Source organism: Coffea arabica, chromosome 8c, assembly GCF_036785885.1.
Source record: "Coffea arabica cultivar ET-39 chromosome 8c, Coffea Arabica ET-39 HiFi, whole genome shotgun sequence".
NCBI lineage: Eukaryota > Viridiplantae > Streptophyta > Magnoliopsida > Gentianales > Rubiaceae > Coffea > Coffea arabica.
The window spans coordinates 11,232,841-11,258,632 of record NC_092325.1 but is presented as its reverse complement, the minus strand read 5'-3'; the positions used below and the strand labels follow the sequence as shown (position 1 = coordinate 11,258,632).

Genomic DNA, 25,792 nt, shown 5'->3' with positions numbered 1-25,792 from the left:
TAAAAGTACTTTTGTGGCACTTGCGTGCTATATTTTGTAAATTTCCCCTGACTTGCTAATTGTATGAAACTTGACATGCTAATGAATGTAATTGATTTATTTCTTGCACTAGGCATATCTAGTATTATGGAAGGACTAAGACATGGTCGAGATCATGGGCGTGGGACTAGACAAATCCAATCTCATGGGAATAACCAGGGTTCGGCAACTGGACCGATCCGAGGGTAGGAAAATACTGAGGGTAACCAAGTGGCTACTGCCATTAATAGGATGACTGATATCCTAGAACGACAAGCCGAGAGACAAGGTCTTGGACCGCTTAACCAACTTGGGGAACAGGATAGAGGAGAGGACAGAGCTCTGGAGAGATTCTTAAAGTTTAACCCGCCTAAGTTTATCGATGAACCCGATCTTGAGGTAGCGGAGAATTGGTTAGAAAGGATGACCAACATATTCGCTGCTCTAGACTATTCTAGGATAGGCGAGTGAATTTTGCTACCTTTCAATTTGAGGGAGTAACCCGTGCTTGGTGGGATCTGATCAAAGGAAAATGGGAAAGAACTTAAATCCCTTGGACTTGGGAGAATTTTACGAGGGAATTTACTGAAAAATTTCTTCCACCCTTGATTCAAGAAAAAAAGGAGGATGGGTTTATCAAGCTGAAACAGGGAACCCTTAGTGTAGCGGAGTATGAAGGAAAATTCACTAAGCGTTCAAAGTACGCTCCCGAATTGGTGACCAATGAGCGGAAAAGGATAAGGCGGTTTATACAGGGATTGAATGTGGAAATTCAGGAGGGTTTGGCTGCTGCTCAAATCCCTTCATTTACTGAGGCTATAGAGAAAGCGCAAAGGGTTGAAAGTGCAAGAATGCAGGTGAGGGACTTCCATAATAGAAAAAGGAATTTTTCTGCCCGTAATTCTGGACAGACTAGTAAGGGTGCTCAACCTTCCAAAATGGGAAGAGGAATGGGAGAAGTAAGAACTACCGGAGCTTCTAGGAGAACTTTACCCAGAGGAGGTCGTAGTGGGCCAACTCAAGTTAGGGGAGCGCCTTCTACTGGTTCAACCGTGACTCCTCAAGTTTCTTGTGGGTACTGTGGTAAATTTAATCACTCTGAGAATGATTGCTGGAGGAAGTTAGGGAAATGTCTCTATTGCGGGAGTACTGATCACCAACTCGCAAGTTGTCCAAAGGCACCAAAGTTGGGAAGTAATCCTCAGAAGCCAGAGAAGACAACTTCTAAGCAGACTAGTGCTGGAGGGAGCCGACCAAAAGTACCGACTAGAGTTTATGCACTGGAGCACCAGCAAATACCTGATACAACTGAGGTGGTTGAAGGTACAATTCCTGTTTTCCACCGTCTAGCCAAGATTTTAATTGATCCAGGTGCTTCTCATTATTTTATAAACCCTAATTTCATGAGTGAGGTAGACTTAAACCCAATTAAGTTACCCTATGACCTGGAAGTTAAAACGCCTATTGGGGACCAAAGTTTAATTGCCAATTTGATGTATAGGGACTGTGAGATCTGGGTTGGAGTACGCAAATTGTTGGCCGATCTGATAGGATTAGCAATTAAGGGATATGATGTAATCTTAGGCATGGATTGGTTAGCCCGTTACAATGTTCAGATGAACTGTAAAACAAAAATTGTAGAATTGCACATCTCGAGAGAGGCGACCCTAAAATTAGATGCAATGGGTAGATTAGCTTCATCTGCACTTATTTCGGGGATTCGAGTTAGAAAAATGTTAAGTAAGGGAGCTCGGGGATATCTAGCTTTTCTTATCGACACTCCTATTAATAAGGTGAATCTGGAGGACATGTCAGTGGTAAAAGACTTTTCAGATGTTTTCCCGATGAATTGGAGTCTTTACCCCGGAACGGAAAATAGTTTTTAAGATCGATGTAACTCCGGGTGTATCCCCTATTTCTAAGACACCATATCGAATGGTCCCAACCGAATTGAAGGAGTTAAAATTACAACTGCAAGACTTGTTGGAACGGGGTTTTATACGGGAAAGTGATTCTCCGTAGGGAGCTCCAGTTTTGTTTGTTAAGAAGAAAGATGGGAGTCTAAGGCTATGTATAGATTATCGAGGGTTAAATGATGCTACAATTAAGAATAAGTATCCATTGCCTCATATCGATGAGCTGTTTGACCAATTGTAAGGGGCTGTAGTATTCTCGAAATTAGATTTGAGACAGGGTTACTATCAATTGAAGATTTTGGAGAAGGATATACCCAAGACTGCTTTTAACTCGAGATATGGGCACTTTGAGTTCGCAGTAATGCCTTTTGGGTTAACGAATGCACCTGCCGCTTTCATGGATTTGATGCATAAGGTTTTTAAGCCTTATTTGGATCAATTTGTAGTAGTGTTCATTGATAATATTTTGGTGTATTCTAAGAATGTGAAGGATCATGAGAAACATTTAAGAATTGTTTTGCAAACTTTGAGAGAACATCACTTGTATGCCAAGTTTAGTAAGTGTGAATTTTGGTTAAAAAAAATGACTTTCTTGGGACACATAATTTCTAAGGATGGGATTAAAGTGGATCCAGCCAAAGTTGAAGCTGTTTCGAAATGAAAAAGACCGAAAAATCGTACTGAGATCCGAAGTTTTATTGGATTAGAAGGGTATTACCGGAGATTCATCCAGAATTTTTCTAAAATTTTTGGACCCATGAATGAGTTGACCAAGAAAAATGGGAAGTTTATATGGAGTCCTAAGTGTGAAGATAGTTTTCAAGAATTGAAAGGACGGTTGACAAGAGCGCCTGTGTTAGCTTTACCAAACAGAAAGGATAGTTTTGTGGTATACACAGATGCATCTAGGGAAGGATTGGGATGTGTTTTAATGCAAAATGACAAAATGATAGCATATGCCTCTAGGAAATTGAAACCGCATGAAGGGAATTACCCGACTCATGACTTGGAATTAACGACTGTGGTCTTTGCTTTGAAGAAATGGAGGTATTATTTGTACGGAGTGACATTTGAGGTTTTTACAGACTACAAAAGCCTTAAGTACTTATTTTCTCAAAAGGAGCTGAATTTGAGGTAACGTAGATGGATGGAATTTCTGGAAGACTATGACTGCACGATCAAGTACCATCCAGGAAAGGCCAATGTAGTGGCCGATACTTTGAGTCGTCAAGTGCAAATGGCTGGATTGATGATCAAGGAATTGCAATTGTTGGAAGAAATTAGTTATTGGAATCCTCGACTGGAACCAAGTAAAGTAATTTTAGGAAATATAGTAGTGAATTTCACTTTATTGGAACACATCAAGGAATCTCAAGCAAATGACACTGAAGTGCAAAAATGGGTGGAAAAGGTTAAAAAGGAAGACAAGACGGATTTTAATTTGGGTTCAAATGGAATATTGAGATTTTAGAATCGGATAGTAGTGCCAAAGGATGAAGGACTTAAGAAGAAAATTTTGGAAGAGGCACATCGATCGAAATTTACGGTACATCCTGGAGGGAATAAAATGTACCAGGACTTGAAGAGTCTTTATTGGTGGGAAAGCATGAAGAAGAAAATTGCCCAATTTGTTCAGACATGCTTGGTTTGTCAACAAGTTAAGGCTGAACATCAGAAACCATCGGGACTTTTGCAACCCCTAGAGATACATGAATGGAAATGGGAAAACATTACTATGGATTTTGTATCGGGTTTACCTAGGACACAAAGAGGCCATGATGCTATTTGGGTAATAATGGATAGACTGACCAAATCGGCTCATTTTCTGCCGATTAATATGAAATACCCGTTAGAGAAGTTGGCCACGTTGTATTTGGATGAGATTATCAAACTGTATGGAATTACCGTGAGTATCGTGTCCGACAGAGACCCGAGATTTGTTTCGAGGTTCTGGCAGAAGATGCAAGAAATGTTGGGAACTAAGTTGAACTTTTAGTACCACTTATCATCCTCAAACCGATGGACAATCTGAAAGGACAATTCAAACTCTTGAGAACATGCTAAGGACTTGTATTCTAGATTTTGGTGATAGTTGGAGTAAGTTCTTAACGCTGGTAGAGTTAGTGCCTTGGATCGAGGAAGCGAATGAGAAGGTAAAATTGGTACATCAAAGGATTCAAACCGCACAGAGTCGTCAGAAGAGCTATGCAGATAATCGAAGAAAGGATTTGGAATTTTCCATTGGAGATTTAGTATTTCTTAAAATCACACCGCTGAAAGCGAGCTTGATGTCCGGGAAAGGAAAAAAGTTACAACCGAGGTTTGTAGGATCTTACAAGATTATTCAACGCGTGGGAAGTGTAGCATATAAGTTGGAATTGCCGTCGAGTTTATCTCGAATTCATAATGTGTTTCACGTGTCCATGCGTAAGAAGTACCATCCAGACCCCTCTCACGTTTTACGACCAGAGAGTGTTGAGATTGATGAAACCTTGACCTATGAGGAGAAACCGGTAAAACTTCTGGATCGAAAGGTGAAGGAATTGAGGAACAAGCAGATACCGCTAGTAAAAGTTCTTTGGAGGAACCACGGAGTAGAGGAAGCAATCTGGGAAGTTGAAGAGACGATCAGAGAGAAGTATCCAGATTTATTCGCCAATCAAGGTAAATTTCGAGAACAAAATTTTCTTAAGGGGGAGAGGATGTGGGGATTCACAAAATTTATTTATTTTAAAAACCCTATTTCGAGCTTATTTAATCATGTAATTGTCCATTTATTCCAAATATCATTTTCTAGCCCTATTGAACTTAATTACATGGAAGTATAGCTTCAAAATATTTCTAAAGTGACTCATTTAAAAAAAAATTAATTTCCGAAAGCGCATTTAGTGAAATTAGTGAAAAAGTATTTGGAAATTTTAACCGTTGGAGAGTACAATAAGTTTCGAATATTGGAGACTTGTACTACTGACCTAAATTAGGTATTTTAAAGTTTAAGTACTCAAGTGATAGTTAGTAATACTATCGTTATAAGAATTTCTTACAAGTTTCGCTTTATCGCGCTTAAATTGGAAATTCGCATTTTGCGCGCGCGATTAATTGGGAGACTATAGACCTTCATTTTATATCTTTAAGAGTGGATAATAATAGTATGAATATAAGTATATTGGAGGTTTAGTGCACTAGTGAAATGAACGCGAGAGGAATCGAGCACAAAACGTACGCGTACGCGCACTATTGAAGAGTTGACTTTTGCACCAATTCTAGCCACACAAATGAAGCTTCCTTAGGAAGCCAAATTAGATCAAAACACTCTCTCTCTTCCTCACAAAGTGGCCGGCCATCAGCTGCAAAAATAACCCAAGGAGTTCTTCATTTTTCATCTCTAAATCTTGCACAAATCATCTCCAATTCCTTCCAAATTTCACACACAAAAAGAGGGAGCTTTCCACGGTTTTCTTGAGCTAAGAGAGGGCCGAAATTCTGTCCTTGTTCATCAACACAAGTAAGTGACGATCAACCCTCAAATTCTTGGCCTATGGAAGTTGATTTACACTTATGAGCTTAGATATTCATGTGGGTGGCTTGTTATTGTTGAAAAATTTTAAATGTGGGCTCTATGAACTCCCACTCTTGGATTGATGGCTGATGTGATGCTTGATGATGGATTTAATGTTGGTTTAGTGCTCAAATTGGTAGATTAATGGTGCATAGCTAATATAAACTTCAAGGAGTGCATGGATGTAAAGTTTCCAATTCTGCCCCTGTTATGATCGTACCTCTTTTTGTGGAATTTTGAGGTTTTAATGGCTTGTATATGATGTTTATATGTTGTATAAATGGTGTACAAAGTTTCATAAAAAAATATTGAGGTTTGGTTGGTCAAATGGATTAATCTTGCAAAGCTAGAAAACCTGGAAAAATTTTCCCGTAATGCTTAGACAGCCTTCTGGTTTCGTTCATAACTCTGTGCTCCGATGTCGAAATCAAGTGCCGTCAGTGGCATTTGAAACTAGACATTCCCAGATTTCCAACGGTATAAAATGTACCCCCTAATTCCACCCGAGTATCCCGTACCAACCGTTTAAAAATGACTGCCCTATTTCTCTATTTTCCTGGAACGAAGTTCAGAAGCCACCAACCATGCTCAATTCCAAGTTAAATTGAGTGAGCCCTGTTCTTGAAAACCCTAAATTTTGGGCAGAATTGATGCTAGACTTGGTGTGGACTTGCCAATTGAATTTCTTGGAATTAAAATACTTACCAAATGTACCATGAATGTTCCTTAGGTTTTTCCTACACAAATGAACCATGTTTGAAGGATTTTCCTTGGCCAAATGTTTGGAAATGGAAAACAAAAAGCTCAAGGCAGTTTTGCCTTAGGATTTTTCGAAACTTTGGTTGTTTGGTTGACTACCTTCCCGAAGGTATTTTTCCATGAAATTTGGTAGAGGGATACCCTTTATACAGGAGTATTATATTACCAAATTTGGTACCAATCTGAGTCCATTTCACTGTTCGACCAAATTACCAAAGTTCATGATTCGAGTTTGGAAAACCCTTGTTTCACAAGGGAATTTTGGTAACTTTGAGTTGCCATATCTTAGCGCTCAAAAATCCATTTCTTGTTCCGCTTGTTTTGTTGTAAACTTGGATTGCAACTCTAATAGTGTTCTAAATTTCAAAGGCTAGTTCGAATCAAGTGAATTTTGCCGAATTTTCAAATTTGGCCAAAAACCAACTTAAATCTGCCTTATGAACCAAAACAGCGACTTTGATCTCATTTTTGAATGTTTTCCATTTGTAATCTTGGAAAAGTGTATTTTAGGAACTTTTAGTACTTTGGAAGAGGTTTCCAACGGTATCAAGTTTTCCAATTTTTGACATGTGGAATGTGAGATACGATTTTTCAAAATATTGTATCAAAACTGAAATTTTTTGAATTTCAAGGAAATGGAGTTTTTCAAGTATTCCTTATTCCTTCGATAGTACTTGAACGTTTATGCTTGATTTCCAAGATAAAAAAAAAAACTTGATTGCTCTTGTACTTTAAGAAACTCCACTTGAATCTCGATTTACGAGTAATTGAGATTCATTTTCATGAAATTTTCCTAGATTGTACTAGTGCACAATCTTCCTTGATAATCGGGATGTGTGAATGATAATTCACTATTATTTGCTCAGGCGCACATGAGGACCTTCAAGAGGATCCCACGGTGGAAACTTGAACCTCCAAGTGACACTTTTGCTATTGACTCACAGTGAGTGTCATGTGTGTGTATTATGTGATATATCTGCAAAGTGATAAGTGTTATATAAATTGAGATTTTGAAACCTTTGAGTCGAGTGTGTACTTTATCACACTCGTCCTCATTTAAACGAAGTGAACTTGAGTTCGTGAAGTAAAGTGCTTACTTGTTTAAGTAACTTATTAAGTGAATATATGTGAAGTGTTTAAGTGATTATTTATGCTGTGATTGTATAAGTCGTTCGAGTGAACCTCCTTGATACAAAAGTGTAAAAGTGGGGGACGCCCAAACTCTCTTATTGGCTAGTCTTGGACTCGAGCCAGCATGGGCTTGGTCGAGCTCCTCAGTGAACCATGAGATTTCATAAGCTCGACCTATTGAGAGGTCTTGCTTGGCATACTCGCTGAAATATCGCCTCATAAATGTATTGCGGGCCCGGTGTGGTATGTAAGGTTGAGAAGGGTAAGTGTAAGTGATATTTCTACGGGTTAAACCTACCCGGTTGATGGAGTGTCAACGCGTGGAGGTTCGTGATCGTGCAAGTGGAAAATAGCTCCTGAAAGCTCCCATATCCTTGAATTGTTTCTATTTACTTGTCAGTGAAGTGCTCTTTATTGAATGGTTATTGTTTTAAATTGATTAATTTGGGAGTGTTACTTGAACTACATGCTTGCATGTGTGTTCTTGGCCTCACGAGCGTTTTGCTCACCCTATAAATTTGTTTTCCTTAACAGGAGTAGACATGGGTTGAGACATGGAAGAACCCTTTTGTGATATTTTGTAATAGGGCCCCAGTGTTAGTGGCCAAGTATTGTGGCTACGAAAAATTTTGGTATTTGGGATGTATTTTGGAAACCCATTGTAAGGATTGAATAATGGTTATGTGTTGTTAAGGTTGAAAACTTCCGCACTATTTGCAATTACTTTATCTGGTTGTAATTTAGTGTTGTATTAAGCTTGAATGGAAAATTGCGTGAGTCTTGGCGAGAGTTGGGCAGGCGTCCCGCGGATACCCTTAGAATCACCTTAGGGAGAAGTGGGGGCGTCACATACCATTTGTAAGTAATTATCATGTTTCAGGATGAACCAAATGCATCCTTTCGGTAGTGTGTTCTAGGGTATCGGATGACAAATCATTGTGACTGTTTAAGAACTTACTTCAATCCAGATTGAGTGATATTAGTTTAAATGAATAAGAGATAGAGGCTAGTAATAGTAAATCAGAGAGTTCATATTAGAATGTAAGAAATGAGGAATTTCATAAGGATATGACGTGACAGGATTCTAGAGCTATAAACTAATGTGATAGAGGAGCAAGAGCGAACTAATGTAATGCATGATCAGTTGCAGGTAACTAAAGACCGCCTCACTAGGGTACTAAGATAGGTATGGGACAAAACTGAAGGGATTTTGGTAGAATAGGAGGTCGTGATTGGAGAGGTTGTGGGAATGAATTAGGACATGGGAGACCAAGGAGAAAAAGCTCCTAGAGTTGAAAATGAAGTTGAACCAACTAAAGAGATGGGATCCACAGGCTTTATTATGGACTAACCCAATAAACCACTTGGTTAAAACTTTTGTATGGGTTGATTGAGTTGGAACTTTGCATGTTTGTATAGATATTGAATGTACTTATATTAAAGACTTGTTTGACTTCTTAAGTGTACTTGAGCTTAATATATGTTGTGATACCCCAAATTTTAGGATACTATTTTGTTTAATCTCAAAGAAAGGATTACGGTTTCTTTATTTTATTTTTGTCTTATAACATTGTTTTATTTCAAGACTAGAAACCTTACTTGTACTTAAAAACCCTAGTTTACTTGTGACTAGCAGGTTATGTTTAAATCCCTCATATTTGACTCAAAACCCTAATTTTATTCTATGGAATTGTAAAATTCATCACACTTTTCTTAAAATTCCTTTTATTTGGAAATTATTCATTTAATATGATCCTACTACTCAATCATTCCTCAATAAGTGCAAATGAATCTAGAAAGTAGGGTTTCACTCTTCGTTTTCAAGATTGGAGCAAATTAGGGTTTTCACGATTTTTCGCCGGATGATTTTTCGGTACGGAGCAAGGATCAAATTTGGTGTTTAAGAGTGACTTTTGGCTGAGAAATAATATGTGATTAGATGCAATAATAAAAAGTTAGTGAATAGGAAGAAAAAACCCTAGTACGGGTGATTTAAGGAAAATCGGCCCGAACCGACGGGTACCGTTTGTTACCGGGTAAACACACCATTTGACCCATACTTTATTACCTTAATCTTCTCATTTTATTTTAGATAATTGACCCTCAAAATATCTCATACAGCAGCCACAATATTTGACCAAGAGAAATGAGAGAAAATGCTAGAAAGAAAACAAGTGTCAAGGCATCTATGGAAGTTGGACTTTGACCAACTTGTCTTAACCTTCATAAAACAGAAATTTGACCAAAATTTCCTTATTTCTTCCCCTTTTCTTAGTCTTGGTCGAAATTCTAGAGAGGAAAAACAAGATATGAAAAAACGTCACCTTGCACCTCAATTTCAAGCCTCAGTCTTGAGTTTCAACCGATAATCTCGCAAATTCCTCCACAAAAGTTGATCTCCAAGGAAGTTTAAGGGTTTTGGTGGAGTGATTTGGGAAGAGGAAGGTCTTGGAAGCTTCTTGATATAGGGATTAAGGTGAATTTGGTAAGAAACTTCCCTCTACTTCTTATATGTGTGAACTTGAAGCTTAAAGTTATAGTTTTGATGGATTTATGGGGAAAATTTCATGGGTTAAATGGTATGTTGGGATGTTTAACTAGGGTTTATATTTTCAGCCTTGATTATGGTTATCTACCTCTTAATTGATGTTATTGAGCTAGTAATTGGTGGGTTTGATGATAGAGCACTTGTTAGATATGAATTTATAGAGTAAAGGTGCAAATTTCAGAATTTGGAAACCAAGCTACCCTGTTCTGTCCGGTTTTAGTACTCCATGTTAGAGGCTGAATTAGGCTTGGTACAAAACATGAACATTGTAGAGAATGGTATGTTATAGTTGCCTAAAACATTTCAGCTCAATCGGAGCAACGTAGCCTATGAAAAGACCAAAATACCCTCACTGCCCTAGGATTCCCAGTGATACGTTTTGGACAGTTCATCCAATTGATTGTGTTTATTCACTATGATCCGTACTGATTTAGTCATTTAACAAAACATGAAAGTTTTAGTACTCTGTCTTATCTTTCTAAAGCCATCAAGAACACCTTAAACGGATCCGTGTAGCCCAAGTTATAGCCAAAACACTTGCACCTGTTTTGTACCTTGGATTGTGTACGTTTTTGAATTTTGCTTCTGACCATGTTTTATTAGTTTTGATAACGTACAAACTGGGTGTTAACCTCTTCAAAATAAATGTAGATCTTGGTTTTAGCTTCAAAACAGTATAAAGTGAGTCAAAATCTGAGTTCCGTAGCTCCAGTTATGACCAAAACAAGATCGATCATCAGAACTGCCTTTCAATCTGGACAGTTCTGACGCGTACTTTGGCACTCAATTTTTGTTCTGTTCTGAGTGGATCCAGGTCTTGGACAAAACATCAAAGTTTTATCCTTATGTCTCAGCTTTCTAGTGCCTCTGGAATTTCTTGATTTCGATTTGTGAGCTGGGAGTTACAATCCAATAAACTTACCCTGTCCGTCACCTTAAAGTGCACATTTCTGGCACTGTTTTCCATACTTTCGACCCATCTCTGTTCAGATCCGGATTTATGTGTCTTCATGAAAGTTATAGACTTTTCTCTTAGCTTCGTAACGGCACCTCATGTACCTTGATCCGACATGCGTAGCCTCGATTGTGCTCAAAAATAGTTTTGACGGTAAAACGGCTAGGCCGCCATTCCCGTTTCCGTATGCCGTTTCCGCACTTGCATGTGCCCATTTTGTCGTTTTGCGTGTTCTAGGCATAATAGTAGCCGTTTGTGATATTATGTGATGCAATCTTCTATTTCAGACGGTGGTGAGTTAGGTGGAGCCGGTGGGGCCTACTAGCTACTCTTCGCGACGCGAATTTCGTCCTTTTGTTATCCTTGTTCGTTGAGTAAGTATTCAGGCCATTCTTATGCGTTCGTTGCTTATGTGTTTTGATATGTATGAAAAGGGTACCTAGGCGAGGGTGTACTTTATCGCACTCGACCTAAACCCTAACTTGCGCACATATTTGTACATGACTTGTGTATATGAGCAATTTTGGAACTAAAACCCTTGAGCTTGTGGCTCGGGGTGACTTTTGAATAATTTTGTGAAGTTTGTGAGTTTGGGGCCCGATCTCAATACCTAGATGGACTATTCGAGTAGGTTAGGGCTTGGTCGAAGTCAGTCCAACCTGGATTGAGGTCACCAAGTTTGTGAATCCGGTTCACCGAGTATGTAGACCAAGTTTGTGACCCGAGCTTGTGAACCAAGTTCAATTTCGTTCGCTCGAGCAAGTTTGTGAGGTGTCTGGCCAGAGAGGGTGATATGGTGTTAGGTGGGAGTACAAGTGGAGTTCTACGGACCTTGTTTATGGTCGACGGAGTGTCGGCAGGAGGTCACACATGGCAAACTACTTGGCTTTGGAACCAACCTGTATCCTTCCTTTGTATTGTTACTTTTGCATTTGACTTGACACTTTTGTGAAACAGTTGCTTATCTAAATGTGAAATTTATGATTTTACCCCTGTTTACTTACTAAGCATATAGCTTACCCCGTTCCATTTGTTTTCCTTAGCAGGGGGCCGACGCGGGGATCGATCGGGAAGGTGGTTAGATTTTGAGCTATAGAATACTTGAATTTGTATTTGTTAAAAGTTGACGAGTAAGATGTATATAGTTGGCGTGGTGGTTGTAGTTATCAGTTTTTCTAGGTTTTACTTTCTGGTACTCGTAATATGTAATTCTTGGAGAATTGGATGTAATACTTGAGATTTATTTTATACTTCATTGGAGGACTGTAGTGAGTGAGTGAGTCCCGGCGAGAGCTGGGCAGGCGACCCGCCGAACCCTTTGGTACGCCTTAGGGGGAGGTGGGGCCGTCACAGGTGGTATCAGAGCTTAGGCTTCAGATCTCTGTAGTGTATCCTAGGCTAAAGTTTAGGATGCCGGACTGTGGGATTTGATTTGATTTGATTTGAAAGTTAAGCAATTGAGGGATAAAACCTATAGCTGCTTCGCGTGGTCTCTGCGCAGAGTGAGCCTGGATGAAGTGGCGAATAAGTATGAAGGACTAAGTGTTCGTTCGAGCATAAGTTATGGATCATAAATGTTATAGGCCTTAAATCTTTCTCATGGTATCTGAGGACCATAGATAGGTACGTCAGGTAGGAATTTCGATTGTAGATAGTTTACTCGTGGGACTGCAGCTCGAGATGTGAATTATCTTATTTCGGATTCTTGTGCCTGAGTACTCCAGAGTTTAGGCGCTGCTAAGTACTTGAGACTAGCATTTTGGGAACATGAACAGGCTTTGTCTGGCTAGAGTGAGTACAAGATATCAACGGCCACCTTGGGAAGTGGAGCAAGAAACTGGACGGGGGTGGTTTCACTGAGTGTGGGACGACAAGTCGCGTTTCTTTCATTTTGCCCTTGCATTGTCCCTACATGTCATTTACTTGTGGTATGTTAATACCTACATATATAGTACTTACTGCACTTGACTTTGTCTAACTTGAAATGTCCCTTGGTATATATGATGCATTATATTGTGTATATTTTGGCGTGACTTGTATATATATGTACACCTTTTGATCTTTTGATTATTTCGGGTATTCCAACCCTTAGCTCGTTGATTGCAATTTCGAGGACGAAATTCTTTGAAGAATGGGAGATTGTGATACCCCAAATTTTAGGATACTATTTTTGTTTAATCTCAAAGAAAGGATTACGGTTTCTTTATTTTATTTTTGTCTTAAAACATTGTTTTATTTCAAGACTAGAAACCTTACTTGTACTTTAAAACCCTAGTTTACTTGTGACTAGCAGGTTACATTTAAATCCCTCATATTTGACTCAAAACCCTAATTTTATTCTATGGAATTGTAAAATTCATCACACTTTTCTTAAAATTCCTTTTATTTGGAAATTATTCATTTAATATGATCCTACTACTCAATCATTCCTCAATAAGTGCAAATGAATCTAGAAAGTAGGGTTTCACTCTTCGTTTTCAAGATTGGAGCAAATTAGGGTTTTCGCGATTTTTCACCGGATGATTTTTCGGTACGGAGCAAGGATCAAATTTGGTGTTTAAGAGTGACTTTTGGCTGAGAAATAATATGTGATTAGATGCAATAATAAAAATTTAGTGAATAGGAAGAAAAAACCCTAGTACGGGTGATTTAAGGAAGATCGGCCCGAACCGACGGGTACCGTTTGTTACCGGGTAAACACACCATTTGACCCATACTTTATTACCTTAATCTTCTCATTTTATTTTAAATAATTGACCCTCAAAATATCTCATACATCAGCCACAATATTTGACCAAGAGAAATGAGAGAAAATGCTAGAAAGAAAACAAGTGTCAAGGCATCTATGGAAGTTGGACTTTGACCAATTTGTCTTAACCTTCATAAAACAGAAATTTGACCAAAATTTCCTCATTTCTTCCCCTTTTCTTAGTCTTGGTCGAAATTCTTGAGATGAAAAAACTTCACCTTGCACCTCAATTTCAAGCCTCAATCTTGAGTTTCAACCGATAATCTCGCAAATTCCTCCACAAAAGTTGATCTCCAAGTTTAAGGGTTTTGGTGGAGTGATTTGGGAAGAGGAAGGTCTTGACAGCTTCTTGATATAGGGATTAAGGTGAATTTGGTAAGAAACTTCCCTCTACTTCTTATATGTGTGAACTTGAAGCTTAAAGTTATAGTTTTGATGGATTTATGGGGAAAATTTCATGGGTTAAATGGTATGTTGGGATGTTTAACTAGAGTTTATATTTTCAGCCTTGATTATGGTTATATACCTCTTAATTGATGTTATTGAGCTAGTAATTGGTGGGTTTGATGATACAGCACTTGTTAGATATGAATTTATAGAGTAAAGGTGCAAATTTCAGAATTTGGAAACCAAGCTACCCTGTTCTGTCCGATTTTAGTACTCCATGTTAGAGGCCGAATTAGGCTTGGCATAAAACATAAAAGTTGTAGAGAATGGTATTTTATAATTTCCTACAAAATTTCAGCTCAATCAGAGTAATGTAACTTATGAAAAGACCAAAATACCCTCACTGCCCTAGGATTCCAAGTGATCCGTTTTGGACAGTTCATCCAATTGATTGTGTTTATTCACTATGATCCGTGCAGATTTAGTCATTTACCAAAACGTGAAAGTTTTAGTACTCTGTCTTAACTTTTCAACGCCACCAAGAACACCTTAAACGGATCCATGTAGCCCAAGTTATAGCCAAAACACATGCACCTATTTTGTACCTTGGATTGTGTACATTTTTGAATTTTGCTTCTGACCATGTTTTATTAGTTTTGATAATGTACAAACTGGGTGTTGACCTCTTCAAAATGAATGTAGATCTTGGTTTTAGCTTCGAAACGGTATAAAGTGAGTCAAAATCCGAGTTCCGTAGCTCCAGTTATGACCAAAACAAGATCGATCGTCAGAACTGCCTTTGAATCTAGACAGTTCTGACGCGTACTTTGGCACTCAATTTTCGTTCTGTTCTGAGTTGATCCAGGTCTTGGCCAAAACATCAAAGTTTTATCCTTATGTCTCAGCTTTCTAATGCCTCTAGAATTTCTTGATTTGATTTGTGAGCTGGGAATTACAATCTAGTAAACTTACCCTGTCCGTCACCTTAAAGTGCACATTTCTGGCACTGTTTTCCATACTTTCGACCCATCTCTGTTCAGATCCGGATTTATGTGTCTTCATAAAAGTTATAGACTTTTCTCTTAGCTTCGTAACGGTACCTCATGTACCTTGATCCGACATGCGTAGCCTCGATTGTGCTCAAAAACAGTTTTGACGGTAAAACGGCTAGGCCGCCATTCCCGTTTCCGTATGCCGTTTCCGCACTTGCATGTGCCCATTTTATCGTTTTGCATGTTTTAGGCATAATAGTAGCCGTTTGTGATATTATGTGATGCAATCTTCTATTTCAGACGGTGGTGAGTTAGGTGGAGCCGGTGGGGCCTACTAGCTACTCTTCACGACGCGAATTTCGTCCTTTTGTTATCCTTGTTCGTTGAGTAAGTATTCACGCCATTCTTATGCATTCGTTGCTTATGTGTTTTGATATGTATGAAAAGGGTACCTAGGCGAGGGTGTACTTTATCGCACTCGACCTAAACCCTAACTTGCGCACATATTTGTACATGGCTTGTGTATATGAGCAGTTTTAAAACTAAAACCCTTGAGCTTGTGGCTCGGGGTGACTTTTGAATAATTTTGTGAAATTTGTGAGTTTAGGGCCCGATCTCAATACCTAGATGGACTATTCGAGCCGGTTAGGGTTTGGTCGAAGTCAGTCCAACCTGGATTGAGGTCACCAAGTTTGTGAATTTGGTTCACCGAGTATGTGGACCAAGTTTGTGACCCGAGCTTGTGAACCAAGCTCAATTTCGTTCACTCGAGCAAGTTTGTGAGGTGTCTGGCCAGAGAGGGTGATATGGTGTTAGGTGGGAGTACAAGTGGAGTTCTACGGACCTTGTTTATGGTCGACGGAGTGTCGGCAGGAGGTCACGCATGGCAAACTACTTGGCTTTGGAGCCAACCTGTATCCTTCCTTTGTATTGTTACTTTTGCACTTCACTTGACACTTTTGTGAAATAGTTGCTTATCTAAATGTGAAATTTATGATTTTACCCCTGTTTACTTACTAAGCATATAGCTTACCCCGTTCCATTTGTTTTCCTTAGCAGGGGGCCGACGCGGGGATCGCTCGGGAAGGTGGTTAGATTTTGAGCTATAGAAACTTGAATTTGTATTTGTTAAAAGTTGACGAGTAAGATGTATATAGTTGGCGTGGTGGTTGTAGTTATCAGTTTTTCTATTTTTTACTTTCTGGTACTCGTAATATGTAATTCTTGGAGAATTGGATGTAATACTTGAGATTTATTTTATACTTCATTGGAGAACTGTAGTAAGTGAGTGAGTCCCGGCGAGAGTTAGGCAAGCGACCCGCCGAACCCTTTGGTACGCCTTAGGGGGAGGTGGGGCTGTCACATATGTGGTAATTGATTTTGTTATATTATGTAACTTAATTGATCATGAACTTGTTTTGCAGTAATAATATATATGGAGCGAATGTGTTTCTGGGTTATAGTTAACTGCAATTGTATGCATGCATAATTGATTATTACATAATTGTATATAGACTAGTTGTGACAGCCCCACCTCACCCTAAGGCGAACCAAAGGGTTCAGCGGACAGCCTGCCCAGCTCTCGCCAGAACTACGGAGTCGATACACACAAACCTACCATAGTATGCGCAAAAGAATCCAAGAAAAACGAACACTCGGAAACTACATATATTCACATCGGAGTTTTGAACAAATGAACCAAAATACAAGCCAAAGTATATATGCTACACAAAATACAATTTGAGTTTCTGTTACAGAGGAGCATAAGCAAGAGAAGTCCTACAACTAGCTCAACTCTTTTCTTCCAAAATCTTGGTTTCAAAACATGGAGCCCTGTAAGGAAAACAAAGGTAACAGAAAGGGGTGAGCTTGCGCTCAATGAGGTACCAGAATAATAGCAAGTAAAAATCGTGGAACTTCATATTCAATTAGTCACATATGCAAATCAAATAAGGAATGAACAAACACCATAGATAGAAAGGATATGGGTGGCTCTCAGAAGCCAAATTCCCACTTGCATCACCGAAGCTTGATCGAAAGAACAGTTGACACTCCGTCAACTTCCAAATGAAGTAACCAGTCCCGTCCAGTAGAGCACTACTTTACACCAAAATCCGTCTACCAAACTTACCCCTACCAGGCCCGAACTCCAAACAGAAACAGAAGTGGTAATACTCGAGTATACCGGAATCAAGGGTCTCAATACCGAAAGATCCCAAAACAGACTACCGTGATTCGTTCTCTAATCGACCAGGCCCTTGCCGGCCTGACTCGAGTAACTAGGCCATAGGTGTTGAGCTCAGAGGTTACAGAAAGGTCGTTGGATACAAGTTTCCAAACGACGTCCGAACAGATACAGATACAGATAACAGATTCAGATTCGCACCAAAAATTGGCATATGAACAGACAAGAGAACGAGTGTGATAAAGTACACCCTCGTCTCAAACAAAATAAACAGATAGTTCAAACGTTCATATCACAGATTGCATGTACAGAAACCGAGTTAAACAACAAGTGAGAGGAGTGGTACACTCACCAGTTCAAGTACAGGTCCTTCCAAAAATTTCCACCCAAAGTGGCTTAATCACCGTGAAACCCTAAGAATAACAAAGGTAAAACAGTTGGAATTTCCTCATCCAAAACCGAGTAAATAGGATGCACAACTGAGGTTCGATTACTAGTCAGGTACCTCTCCAAGTTATACACTAGTACGGGAAAAATAAAAGACGGCTTAAGAATAAAAGAAAACGGTTGGTCCTAAGAACATACACGACTCCAAAACCCCTCACTCCTCTCAAAATCATACTTACAATGATGTACTAGCTCATATCTCAAGGCGAAATTGAAAGCGAGAATAATTCCAAGAAAACAGAATTTTTCCACTTTTGCACACCCCTAATTGAAAGTCATATCTTAGGATTCTTAAGTCCGAAATTGGTAAAATTTACACCGTTGGAAAATAGACTCAAAGGGGTAAAATTTCTCAGAAGACGCATTTAGAAGATTCATATCACAAGCCAATCAAATTCGAGCCTCAAATTGCTGTCTTAACCAGAAAAAGGCAAAACAGGTATACAATTTCAGTTAATTTTGAAAAATCACCATAAATGCCACAGACCAAACCAGAGACTGAAATTTACACGGTTCACAGCCCTATGAATCTAGTTTAAAACACAACAAACGGAACTTAATTCCGATATTTTGACATCCAGATATTGCAGATTCCCAGAACTGCTCCGGGGTTCCTGTGAAAATTTTTAACAGCGTTTCCCCTTGTTTTTCTTACTTTTCACCCTACAATTCATCACCAAATTCAACCCAAATCAACCACAACCTCAAATATACTTCACAAGTTATTAAAACATCTAATTAGGGTCACAATACCCTTTATATATAGTCAACTACAACACAAGTTTAATAATGTAACCGAAAACCAATTTGAAAGACAATAGGCCAAACAGGCAGGTTTGACGTCTCTTGATGTTTCGATCGCAACCTAAGCTACGCTTATCGGACGGATGTATAATATACACCGTTTCGAAGCTAACAGAAAGGGTTACATTATTGAAGAAGGCCACTCAGTCCAGTTTGTAGTGAAACTAAGTCAAAAGTTCAATATACCAAACCAGAACCGCATAAACAAGTTAGCGAACCTCATTCTGGTTAAACAACCATAATTCAGGCTACCAAAATCCAATTCAAGTAATTCCAAAGCCATCCGAAAGCTAAGAGTCCAGGCTATATTTCTTAAGAAGATGTCAACACCCAAATCAGAAGTATTGCCAACCAAATTAACCAATTAAAGAAGCAATTATCAAGTTCGGGTAGAAACAGGGCAGCAGGGGTATTTTGGTCTTTTCATAAGCTACGCTACTCCGATTGGCCTGAAATTTTGTAGAAATTTCTAGAATATCATTCCCTACAATTTTCATGTTTTAATCCAAGGCTAATTCGGCCTCTAACTGTGATGAACAGTGCCAGGCAGAAAGGCGATAATCGAAACCCTAACTTCTGAAATTTCCGTTCAATGCGGAAATTTTCCGCAAATAACTACAATTGACACACTAAGGCTTCATTCCAGATAATTTCCAATCATCATGCATGGCCACAACATATGAATCATATTAAATCAGAAAAATCAGGAATAAATAGAAAATGTCATCAATCTTAACTAAAATCACGAAATAATACATAATATCATCTCTTAAGCTACCACAAGTCATTAATTAAACATCATTAGATAGAGGAGAGGGGTTCCTTCACTACTCACCTTAGAACCAAAGAAAAGAGACCACTGAGCACCTTAAGCTTCCAAACAACTTCACTAATCACCTCACAACCACTCACTTTAGGGTTTTTATGGAGTAAAAGCAAGATTAAACGGTTGGTTTGTTGAATTTGAGCAAGATTGGAGCAAGAATTTGGAGAGCTTTTCCCTTTCTTTTTGTTTGAAGTGGCCGGCCACAAGAAGCTTAGAAATGAAGAGTTTTTGGTCAATTTTTGGGTTTATTTAGTAAATGGTAAAAAGGTGAATAGTAGTCAAAATGCAAGATTTAATCATATGGTGACACTTGTCATCCTATTTAATGCATGCATATCACTTTGTTTCCTCTCACACCAATCCACTTGGTAACCTCTAATTATCTCTTAGTACCTAGTAATTTAATCCTAGTATCCCAAACTTAACCTAATTGGCCGAATTTTTCCGAACTTTCCGCACTAGCGGGTCCCACATCCGGTATACGCTCTTTAATTTCTCAAAAACCAACCGATACTAGAAAAATCATCTAAAAACTATATTTACTCATAAAAATTATTTTCACAATTTTTGAATAAATAAAATATGGAAAAGTGTGCAATTAAAAGAAAATAAAACCTAGCAATTAAGAAAATTACGGATTCTCACACTCTCTCCCCCTTAAAGAAATTTCGTTTTCGAAATTTTCTTATCAACGGAATCTTTCAAAATCTAAGGTACCTAACGGATTGTACCTTCTACGTCCATAGACGAGTCAGGAACCTGATGGTGCTCTAAAGAATATACACGAGTCGGTACCTTCAATCCTGTCCCTTCCTTTTCCGACTGTCCAGGGTTAGCCTTAGTTGGTTGCGGGGTCCCTTTTTCTTTTCACAATCGAACTGGGCAGTCAGCAATCCGATGATCGGCACTTCCGCAGCGCAGACATTTTCCCTCTTTCTTCCAACAATTTGCCTCTGTATGATTTGGCCCTCCGCAATATCCGCAAGGACCACGAGTAGCAGAGACCGGTCCCCCCCTTAGAGACATCACGCGACACCCCTGGTTGTCGTACTCCCCCGTTTCCCTTTCCAATCTTAGGGGGCATACTTGTACCTTCTTGCTCATAGCTATTCCCAGGAAAGCCCCTTTTCTTGGCTTGAAAGTTTTTCACCTGCAGCCTAGCATTCTCTACTCGTTGCGCCTTCTCTACGGCATCGCTGAAGGCGTTAATTTGGGCTACAGCTAGATCTTTCTAGATCTCCATGTTCAAGCCCTGGATAAAATGCCTGATCCGCCGTTGCTCGGTCATAATCAACTCAGGGGCAAATTTGGATAGGCGGGTGAACTGGCTTTCATATTCCGCTACAGATTGGGTCCCTTGGCGAAGTCGGATAAATTCATCTTCCTTCCGCTCCTGGACTAGAGGAGGGAAGAATTTCGCGTTGAACTCCCGCATAAAATTCACCCAAGTCTTGGGCGTTTGTTCCCGTTCCCACTTTTACCGAATAACATTCCACCAGGAACGGGCCACCCTTTCCAGCTGAAAGACGGCAAAGGTTACTTGCCTCTCCTCGGTATAGTGCAAGGCAGCAAAAATATCTACCATTTTCTCGAGCCACCTTTCGGCGACATCCGGGTCGGGGTCCCCAATGAACTTCGGTGGGGCGAACTTCTAGAATCTCTCAAGAGCCCTATCGTCGCTCTCGACGTGGTTGCCAGGGTTTCCAGGGTTAGGGTTCGGGTTTTGGCCCTGTTACTGAACCACTTGTGCCAACAGGTTGGTCATTTGCTACATGGCGGCAGCTATTTGAACGTTGGGGTCAACCCTCGGTTCCGGATTAGGTCCAGATGAGGTTTTCCCAGCACCCCTGTCTGACGTGGGTTGCCTATGCCCGCGCCCACGTCCCCGGCCACTATGTGTGCCCCCCATTGATCTAAGTCAATCTAAGGTCGAGGTGCAAAGATAATATTAAAGATAATTATAAGCATAAGCAAATAACAAGAGGTACACACAGATCAAAAGCATATATACACACAACTGGACCGAACCAGTCACACAGTAGCAGTCAATTAGACAGACTATAGACAGACTAGGTCACGAGTACAAAAAATAACTCACAAAAAGTTTTTCCCCTCCAGGGCTCCGTCCATAATCTACGAGAACAACACCATCTATATCTTAATCAAGGTTGATCACGCTTAACCACACCCGAACAAGCCACACGAAATTCCATAGAATCGCCTTTCTAGTTCGCCCAATCCTTTCTAACCTAGGCTCTCATCTCTTCCGTATCCGGGCGCAAGAATTCTATCTAAGATAATTCACAACTCGAACCGGCCGGTCCCAAGAGTAAATCATCCCCATTAGAGATTCCTTCCCGACACACATATCTATCTTCCTCAAGTTCCATGATAAAGATTTTTACATTTATAGCAAGCACGGTTCATAGCTTATGCTCAAAAGAGCACTTAATCCTTTAAACACCTTCACCAAAAGCAGGACCATAACACCACTTGGCTCAAACTCACTCCGCACAGAGACCACGCGAAGCGACTCTGATACCACCTGTGACAACCCCACCTCACCCTAAGGTGAACCAAAGGGTTCAGCGGACCGCCTGCCCAACTCTCGCCAGGACTACGGAGTCGATACACACAAACCTACCATAGTACGCGCGAAAGAATCCAAGGAAAACGAACAATCGGAAACTACATATATTTACATCGAAGTCTTGAACAAATGAACCAAAATACAAGCCAAAGTATATATGCTACACAAAATACAATTTGGGTTTTTGTTACAGAGGAGCATAAGCAAGAGGAGTCCTACAACTAGCTCAACTCATTTCTTCCAAAAATCTTGGTTTCAAAACATGGAACCCTGTAAGGAAAACAAAGGTAACAGAAAAGGGTGAGATTGCGCTCAATAAGGTACCAGAATAATAGCAAGTAAAAATCGTGGAACTTCATATTCAATTAGTCACATATGCAAATCAAATAAAGAATGAACAAACACCATAGATAGAAAGGATACGGGTGGCTCTCAAGAGCCAAATTCCCACTTGCTTCACCGAAGCTTGATCGAAAGAATAGTTGACACTCCGTCAACTTCCAAATGAAGTAACCAGTCCTGTCCAGTAGAGCACTACTTTACACCAAAATCCGTCCACCAAACTTACCCCTACCAGGCCCGAACTCCAAACAGAAACAGAAGTGGTAATACTCGAGTATACCAAAATCAAGGGTTTCAATACCCAAAAATCCCAAAACAGACTACGTGGTTTGTTTTCTAATCGACCAGACCCTTGCCGACCCGACTCGAGTAACTAGGCCATAGGTGTTGAGCTCAGAGGTTACAGAAAGGTCGTTGGATACAAGTTTCCAAACGACGTCCGAACAGATACAGATACAGATAACAGATTCAGATTCGCACCAAAAATTGGCATATGAACAGACAAGAGAACGAGTGTGATAAAGTACACCCTCGTCTCAAACAAAATAAACAGATAGTTCAAACGTTCATATCACAGATTGCATGTACAGAAACCGAGTTAAACAACAAGTGAGAGGAGTGGTACACTCACCAGTTCAAGTACAGGTCCTTCCAAAAATTTCCACCCAAAGTGGCTTAATCACCGTGAAACCCTAAGAATAACAAAGGTAAAACAGTTGGAATTTCCTCATCCAAAACCGAGTAAATAGGATGCACAACTGAGGTTCGATTACTAGTCAGGTACCTCTCCAAGTTATACACTAGTACGGGAAAAATAAAAGACGGCTTAAGAATAAAAGAAAACGGTTGGTCCTAAGAACATACACGACTCCAAAACCCCTCACTCCTCTCAAAATCATACTTACAATGATGTACTAGCTCATATCTCAAGGTGAAATTGAAAGCGAGAATAATTCCAAGAAAACAGAATTTTTTGAGTTTTACACACCCCTAATTGAAAGTCATATCTTAGGATTCTTAAGTCCGAAATTGGTAAAATTTACACCGTTGGAAAATAAACTCAAAGGGGTAAAATTTCTCAGAAGACACATTTAGAAGATTCACATCACAAGCCAATCAAATTCGAGCCTCAAATTGCTGTCTTAACCAGAAAAAAGGCAGAACAGGTATACAATTTCAGTTAATTTTGAAAAATCACCATAAATCCCACAGACCAAACCAGAGACTGAAATTTACACGGTTCACAGCCCTGTGAATCTAGTTTAAAACACAACAAACGGAACTTAATTCCGATATTTTGACATCCAGATATTGCAGATTCCCAGAACTGCTCCGGGGTTCCTGTGAAAATTTTTAACAGCGTTTCCCCTTGTTTTTCTTACTTTTCACCCTACAATTCATCACCAAATTCAACCCAAATCAACCACAACCTCAAATATACTTCACAAGTTATTAAAACATCTAATTAGGGTCACAATACCCTTTATATATAGTCAACTACAACACAAGTTTAATAATGTAACCGAAAACCAATTTGAAAGACAATAGGCCAAACAGGCAGGTTTGACGTCTCTTGATGTTTCGATCGCAACCTAAGCTACGCTTATCGGACGGATGTATAATATACACCGTTTCGAAGCTAACAGAAAGGGTTACATTATTGAAGAAGGCCACTCAGTCCAGTTTGTAGTGAAACTAAGTCAAAAGTTCAATATACCAAACCAGAACCGCATAAACAAGTTAGCGAACCTCATTCTGGTTAAACAACCATAATTCAGGCTACCAAAATCCAATTCAAGTAATTCCAAAGCCATCCGAAAGCTAAGAGTCCAGGCTATATTTCTTAAGAAGATGTCAACACCCAAATCAGAAGTATTGCCAACCAAATTAACCAATTAAAGAAGCAATTATCAAGTTCGGGTAGAAACAGGGCAGCAGGGGTATTTTGGTCTTTTCATAAGCTACGCTACTCCGATTGGCCTGAAATTTTGTAGAAATTTCTAGAATATCATTCCCTACAATTTTCATGTTTTAATCCAAGGCTAATTCGGCCTCTAACTGTGATGAACAGTGCCAGGCAGAAAGGCGATAATCGAAACCCTAACTTCTGAAATTTCCGTTCAATGCGGAAATTTTCCGCAAATAACTACAATTGACACACTAAGGCTTCATTCCAGATCATTTCCAATCATCATCCATGGCCACAACATATGAATCATATTAAATCAGAAAAATCAGGAATAAATAAAAAATGTCATCAATCTTAACCAAAATCGTGAAATAACACCTAATATAATCTCTTAGGCTACCACAAGTCATTAATTAAACATCATTAGATAGAGGAGAGGGGTTCCTTCACTACTCACCTTAGAACCAAAGAAAAGAGACCACTGAGCACCTTAAGCTTCCAAACAACTTCACTAATCACCTCACAACCACTCACTTTAGGGTTTTTATGGAGTAAAAGCAAGATTAAACGGTTGGTTTGTTGAATTTGAGCAAGATTGGAGCAAGAATTTGGAGAGCTTTTCCCTTTTTTTTTGTTTGAAGTGGCCGGCCACAAGAAGCTTAGAAATGAAGAGTTTTTGGTCAATTTTTGGGTTTATTTAGTAAATGGTAAAAAGGTGAATAGTAGTCAAAATGCAAGATTTAATCATATGATGACACTTGTCACCCTATTTAATGCATGCATATCACTTTGTTTCCTCTCACACCAATCCACTTGGTAACCTCTAATTATCTCTTAGTACCTAGTAAATTAATCCTAGAATCCCAAACTTAACCTAATTGGCCGAATTTTTCCGAACTTTCCGCGCTAGCGGGTCCCACATCCGGTATACGCTCTTAATTTCTCAAAAACTAACCGATACTTGAAAAATCATCTAAAAACTATATTTACTCATAAAAATTATTTTCACAATTTTTGAATAAATAAAATGTGGAAAAGCGTGCAATTAAAAGAAAATAAAACCTAGCAATTAAGAAAATTATGGATTCTCACACTAGTTGTGAGAGATAAAGTTTAGGAAGCGATGACGTTAGGGTTATGATGTTATCTTAGTAATGGATGGTTTAATCAGGTATCATGTCCAGTTGAATTGTAGAACTAAAGTACTTGAATTATACATATTTGGGGAAGCAGCCGGTACAACACTTAGATCAAAAGGAGAAAACGCTAAGAAACAAATCCTGTGACAGCCCCACCTCCCTCTAAGGCGAACCAGAGGGTTCGGTTGGCCGCCTGCCCAACTCTCACCGGGACTCAATCAATCACTACATTCCTCAAATAAATTACAAGATAAATCTCATATATACATCAAATTCTCCAATAATTACATGTCATAAGCGAAGCATCCACGCTTAGAATTAGTTTCCGCTCCATACATCCATGTGATCTTTAATACCAACTATTATACAGGACGAAGTTCAAAATTCAAAGTTCAAAATTCAAAGTACACAAACATCCACTTCAATTCCAATTCTAAACTGTACAAGATATATGCCATCCAGTCACGTGAATAAGTACTACAAGCCTTCCTTCGCCACGAGCCCTGTGGAAGGGAATAAAATAGTTTTGGGGTGAG

General features: G+C 39.3%; 1 protein-coding gene across 1 annotated transcript; it reads left to right on the top strand.

The window, feature by feature from the left end:
• The first annotated feature begins 270 nt into the window (after nt 1–270).
• LOC140013375 (uncharacterized) lies at nt 271–1,904 on the top strand. Its single transcript, XM_072062643.1, has 2 exons — nt 271–481; nt 634–1,904. Exons 1-2 carry the CDS (start codon nt 271–273, stop codon nt 1,902–1,904), a joined length of 1,482 nt encoding a protein of 493 aa, XP_071918744.1.
• Nucleotides 1,905–25,792: the final 23,888 nt, after the last annotated feature.